The sequence below is a fragment of the Pan troglodytes genome, chromosome 8 (assembly GCF_028858775.2).
Source record: "Pan troglodytes isolate AG18354 chromosome 8, NHGRI_mPanTro3-v2.0_pri, whole genome shotgun sequence".
NCBI classification, from domain to species: domain Eukaryota; kingdom Metazoa; phylum Chordata; class Mammalia; order Primates; family Hominidae; genus Pan; species Pan troglodytes.
This window is the reverse complement of record NC_072406.2, coordinates 28,883,052-28,889,051: the sequence shown is the minus strand read 5'-3', so window position 1 is coordinate 28,889,051 and position 6,000 is coordinate 28,883,052. Positions and strand designations below refer to the sequence as shown.

Below are 6,000 nucleotides of genomic sequence, written 5' to 3'. Positions count from 1 at the left end.
TTGTTTATGAGTTAGCTCTGCCAGGAGGTGGGGTGGACTTAGGGGAGGAGAGGGTTGTTGCATTTCAACTTTAACTCTCATCACAGACGTGCAAAGCCGTGAACGCTGAGGTCAGGCTGCAGAGGTGATGAAGAGATAATTGCTTTGCCCCTCCTGGTGGTGGAGTTGGTTTTCACATTCTCCAACCAAGCTGCGCCTTTGACAGAACTGGAGCAAGCCCTCGCTCCACCTGGGGCATTGCTTCTAAAGCAATAAATAGCTTGAGGTGACAGAGACGAAACTGATTGTCCTTGAGATGGGACTGCAATAGAAATCCGGGCAGCCCGAAGAGGCACCCAGCGCTCCAGCCACCAGCGGGGCTGCCCGGGAGTCCCTGGCTCTAGACCAGCCGCGAGGAGGCGCCGCGAGAGCGCTGGTCCCTGCCCGCGGCCGGAGGAGGGCTAGAGCGCCTGGGCCAGCCCCCCCGAGCCGGCTGGGCGGGCGGGCGGGTGGGAGCAGACGCCGGGCACTGTCACCGCGGGTGCGCCGAGCGCACCGACCCGGGACACGGGCAGCTGGGGACCGCCAGATTCCACCAGCGCCCCTTGCCCCGCAGGGGTCCTCGGCTCGCGCTCCTGGGTAGCAGCCACCGGGGCGGAGGGAGATGTCGCCTGGGGCCAGCCGCGGTCCCCGGGGAAGCCAGGCGCCGCTGATCGCGCCCCTCTGCTGCGCCGCGGCCGCGCTGGGGATGATGCTGTGGTCCCCCGCCTGTCAGGCGTTCAACCTGGACGTGGAAAAGCTCACAGTGTACAGCGGCCCCAAGGGCAGCTACTTCGGCTACGCCGTGGACTTCCACATACCCGACGCCCGCACGTAAGTCGCCCGACCCGGGGAGGTGCGCGCGGGGGCGAAGGCGCTCCCGGGTCAGGTCCCAGCGGCTCTGCCGCGGAGTCCCCCCGCAGCCTGGGATCCCCGTCCTGCCGCCTGCCCGGGGTCCCGTCCGTCTCCCCGCCACCAGCCCCTTCTCTCCCCTGCCATGCTAGATGTGCCTTGTGAACTTTGAGCTAGAGACATGCCACTTGCACAGAACACGCAAGTCCTGGGTGTTCCAGGTACCAAGACGCACGCATCCTATAAAGGAGAGAACAGGACCCAGAAGACCCAAGCCAGTTAAAACCGCCACCACAGCGAGGTCTGTTTATGCAGAGCCTGTAACCATTGCGTCTGGGCGCAAGAGCTGTCGGCTACCAGCAGCTGGGCTCTGTCCTTGGCTTCCTCCCACCCCACCCCCTTCTCTCATCTCACTGTACCCACAGAGCTCCACCTAGAGAAGCAGGACCGTTTGCATTCTTGCAAACCAGGTTGCGGACCCCCATAGGTTTCCAAGAGGAAATCAAGTTTGACAGTCGGTCCTCATCATAAATACGTTCATGCCCTCCACGCCTGCCCCAGTGTCCCCTGGCAGGAGGTTACAGAGACTGCATTGCATGCGCACGCTTTTGTGGCGCCCAAAGAGTGACTTTCTCCAACCCTTTTGCAGAGCGAGTGTCTTGGTGGGGGCGCCCAAAGCCAACACCAGCCAGCCGGATATCGTGGAAGGGGGAGCCGTCTATTACTGTCCTTGGCCCGCGGAGGGGTCTGCGCAGTGCAGGCAGATACCGTTTGACACCACCAGTAAGTGAGATTTGTCCTTCTAAGCTGTGGGCCTGGGTTTGGAAGAACCAGGGCCATCCCAGAGGCGACTTCCCGCTGTCTTGGTGTGCTGCTCGTTTAGCTTGTCTGATGTGTCCGTATTGTGGGCTATGTGGGTCTCTAGAGAAATCACTTTTTTCAACTCTCAGTTAACTGAAGGAAGACGTTTAGTGAACCCTAGAGAAAGGACACTATTTTGACCCTGAGTGGATGCATCCTGGTAACTCCTGTTTCTTTACCTTTCTGAGATGAGCATTTTCAGGGTGAGTGGATGTTTTGGAGAAATACAAAAACTACGTCCTAACTTTGACTGTGGAGAGAATTTGGTTGCTTCTCAAGGACAGATGTGGAAAAAGAGAGATTCTTAGCGTTTCCAATGCCCAAGCTCCGGAGGCAGGACTTAGCTGCTGCAGACCCAGACATCACTCCGTGTTGCTGTTTAATTCTTTACAGAAAGAAAGAATTTTCTTTCAAAGTATTAGACATTGAATGCAAACTAGTGCAGGCAGACGGTGGATGGATTACATTCATTTCCAAAATCCCTAGACAGATGTTTCTTATTTAATTAAAGGGAAAATACATTTTAAACAATTCAGTCTGGTTACGTTTCCTCTGGTGTTTTCTCTTTAGAGCCTGAGAAAATAATTTAAATGCGATGCTTTCAAAAACATTAACACCGAATGCTTTAATTTTTACCACCAAAACTTTATGAATTCAAAAGGTATATATTATCAGAAAGCAAATACCTCTTTCCAGAAAAATGCGAATATGTCAGCTTGAACAATGGTCCTTGATAAATAATCGTTTAAAATACCTTTTGTACCACACAAATATTTTATGACATACTTCATTTCTTTGATTTTTAATTGTTTGATTAGTGTGTATATGGAATTTATGCAGAATATTTTCACAGAATTTCGATGAAATTGGCTGGATGATGTTTACTTGTTACTATAATTTGTATCTTTTATGTTAAAGGAGAAAACAATTTCAGTTTCATAAATATGAAAATATTTCAAAGCAAAACATACTATGCAAGCATTAACTTGAATTATGACCAAATTAGGAAAGTATTTTATAAAAGCATTGGAAAATTATATTCTTATCATGCCTCTCTATATATGGTCACAATAGCTTATCATTTTATTAAATATTCTGTTATTTTATACCAGTTTTTATAAGCTTTTACTTTTAAATTTGAGTATTAGCAACCAGGAAGATTAAACCTTTTGATGTTAATTTGTGACAGAAATCTTTTAATTAGTTATTTTATCAAGACTTGAGACACTTTCTAGCTACTGCTCTCTAGTTTAAGAATAAGCTTCGTAAAGCAGAAGAATTAAACATTTAAACATAAAATTAATGCCATTTTAATAATTCATATCCAAATCATTTGTATTTTTAAAAGTATTTTAAGGCAGGCCAAATAAAGACATGAATCATTAACATTATTTGAATTTACATTAAGGAAAGTATATTTTGAGACATGGTTGATGTGTTTTCACCAAGAAGCAATTTATGGTCGTGGAAAAAATTTAATAATCTTCTTGTATAGTCTCATAACATCAAATCAGGATCTGAATAGTATTTTTTTCTTTTGATAAAGGAAGAATCAATGTCTGCCCAGATAAGTCACAACTGACTTACTTTGTAAGTACTCATCCCAATAGATGTCATAGGCCAACAGATTAAAAACCAGAGAATCCAGATGTCAACTATGAATTCAAAAAATAACTGACCACTCCTAACTGAAAATTTTCAATATTAAATTACAATAGGTAGGCCAGGCGCGGTGGCTCATGCCTGTAATTCCAGCACTTTGGGAGGCCGAGGCAGGTGGATCACTTGAGATCAGGAGTTCAAGACCAGACTGACCAACATGGTGAAACCCCATCTCTACTAAAAATACAAAATCAGCCGGGCGTAAGGGTGTAATCCCAGCTACTTGGGAGGCTGAGGCAGGAGAATTGCTTGAACCCAGGAGGGAGAGGTTGCAGTTAGCCAAGATTGCGCCATTGCACTCCAGCCTGGGCAATAAGAGCGAAACTCCATCTCAAAAAAAAAAAAAAAAATACAATAGGTTATATTTTCCAAGTTCATTCTAAAGCAATTGCTTGAAGCCTTGAATTCACTCTCCCATACAGAACTAATGCTGAAAGATGTGCTTTGGTTTCCAGAATAGCCCACAGGAATGCATTTAACCCTTATTGTAGCTGAATTATATTTGCAGTAAAACAGTAGGGGACAAACTAGAACAAGTTGGCAATTAAATGAAAAATAATGTCCAGAAAAGGTCAGTGTTACTTGGAGAAGACAATGTCCTCTTTTGTGTAGGTTAGGAAAATGTCTAGATATCTCAAAGGGCTTTAGAGATTGATGCTGCTCATTCCACACTATGTCTTATTTTACTTCCAAATATATAGTGGTTTACTTGATAAATAGATGAATGCTCTAATCCTACTATTATACTTATCAACTACAATCATAATAATTTCAGAATTCATAAATGGAACAAAGTGAGAGAAAGAAAGGGGGAGAAAAATCAATGTTCCTGAAATAATTGAACAGGAAATTTGAAAAGCAAGGCAGGAAAGGCTACACAAGTTTGTGAGAAATGAATGGCCCATGACAGAATGAACAAGGCTGTGACCTGTGAAAGACAGGGAGGTCCCACTGGGAGAGGAGAAAGGAATTGTTGGGAAAAGAAAGTTCCCCATGTCGGCCATCAGGGGGTACTATGGGCCCAGAAACCTTGATTGCCAGTGGGAATGGCCTGAAAATGGGTGTGGGGAAGGAATCCACAGGGTCACAGCTCAGGTGTTTGCTACCAAGTGGTTGCTCACCCTCTATACATCATCTGTGCCAATTGCTTTGTCCTTATACCCTCAGATAGTGGAACTGGCAGTGGCGGCTACTTGATGCAATGCTGTGCAAGTGAAGAAGGCACAGCAGACGCCAGTGTAGCTATTTCCATTCTGAACATCCACTTCGTGGACAAAGTAGAATGTTAAAGCCAAAGATGAAAGGTGGAAACAGACATCACTGGTTCTGGGTCCTGAAGTCAGTGTTGCCAGAGGCATCCCATTTACAGATCGCTACTATGTACCAGACACAGTACACACATTGTTTCTACTACATAAAACAAATCAAAACAACTATGTAAAACTCATTCTGTAAATAAGGAAACTGACATCAAAGGTATACCCAAGACCGTACAGTGGTAGGCGGTAGAGGCAGGACTGGAATAGAGGTCTGCCCAGTTCGCAGCCTGCTTGTTCCCCTCACCTTCCTTCCAGAAATGGGGAGAGGACTGACCCTGATAGACTGCAAGTTCAGGATTATGACTAAGCCCCCAAGGAGCTTTGGAAGGCTATATTTGCCTTCCCTCCCTCTCCTCCATTCCCCTACTCCAGCAGTGGCTTTACAATTCCATTTTAAATTATTCTCCAGAGAAGGGTTGAAAAGGATAAACAGTTTTGGTGGAAGCATTGTAGAAGCAGGGTTTGTCTTGGTGGGAATGATGGGTCGCATATGCCCCTGGTTTGCTCAGACTCCCACAGAATGCCCCTTCATGGTCTCCGATAAGCTGCCTCCTGAGTTACTCTCTGCTCAGTGCCAGTAACGTACTGTTCTCCCCCAAAAAAAAGGAAGAAAAGTTCTCTGCTTAACTAAGTAGTGGCCCCAAATTGACATCCGCATAATGGAGTGTGATGTGTCAGGCATAAAAATGTATATTGCAAATATTCATCTGTCAAGACATCAGTGACTTTCCTGGTCTTTTACCCTACTTTTACTACGACATCTGAATTCAAGACATCCTAAGTAAATTTGACCTTTCAATGAAGTTGTTTCAACTTGTTCAGGTCCCTGGGGTGTCTACAATTGGGTATTCTGCTCTGGTAACCAACTAAATTCTCTCAGCTTAAACTTTGAAGGAGACAGCCCTATAACTGAGTCCCAGAGTCCAGTTGAGATCCTGTTCCTCCATTTATTTAAGGTCAATTGCCATTTTCTAAAAACTGCCTTTCAGGTTTTTTTCATGAAATAATCATTATTTATTTTATTTTTACCTTATCATATAACTTGATTTTCTTTAACATTTCTCATGATAAATACAAAAATAGAGGAAGCTTGCACTAGGCCCAGCACTTCAAATGCATGAATACTAGAAGCATATGCTGGTGGGGGAGGTGCAAAGAGTAGATAATTTTCCTGCTCTGTACAGAATCAAGGGGTTCCAAAAAAGCACTTCTCTGATCTCCCTTCTGTCTTTCCCTCTTTACTTCAATAGAAGAAAATTCCTCCTATCACCAAATTGGTTTCTTTCAC

At 45.1% G+C, this 6,000-nt stretch overlaps 1 protein-coding gene across 3 annotated transcripts in view; it reads left to right on the top strand.

The window, feature by feature from the left end:
- The first annotated feature begins 467 nt into the window (after positions 1 to 467).
- Positions 468 to 6,000, top strand: part of ITGA8 (integrin subunit alpha 8) — a 212,455-nt gene continuing 206,922 nt past the window's right edge. For 2 of the 3 annotated variants that reach the window (XM_054660790.2, XM_016962719.3), the window contains exons 1-2: positions 479 to 852; positions 1,520 to 1,653. In XM_054660790.2, the coding sequence (XP_054516765.1) occupies positions 644 to 852; positions 1,520 to 1,653 (343 nt within the window). In that variant the 5' untranslated portion in view covers positions 479 to 643. Of the gene's footprint in view, positions 853 to 1,519; positions 1,654 to 6,000 lie in introns of all 3 variants that reach the window. The other variant, XM_507671.8, reaches the window with a different exon arrangement.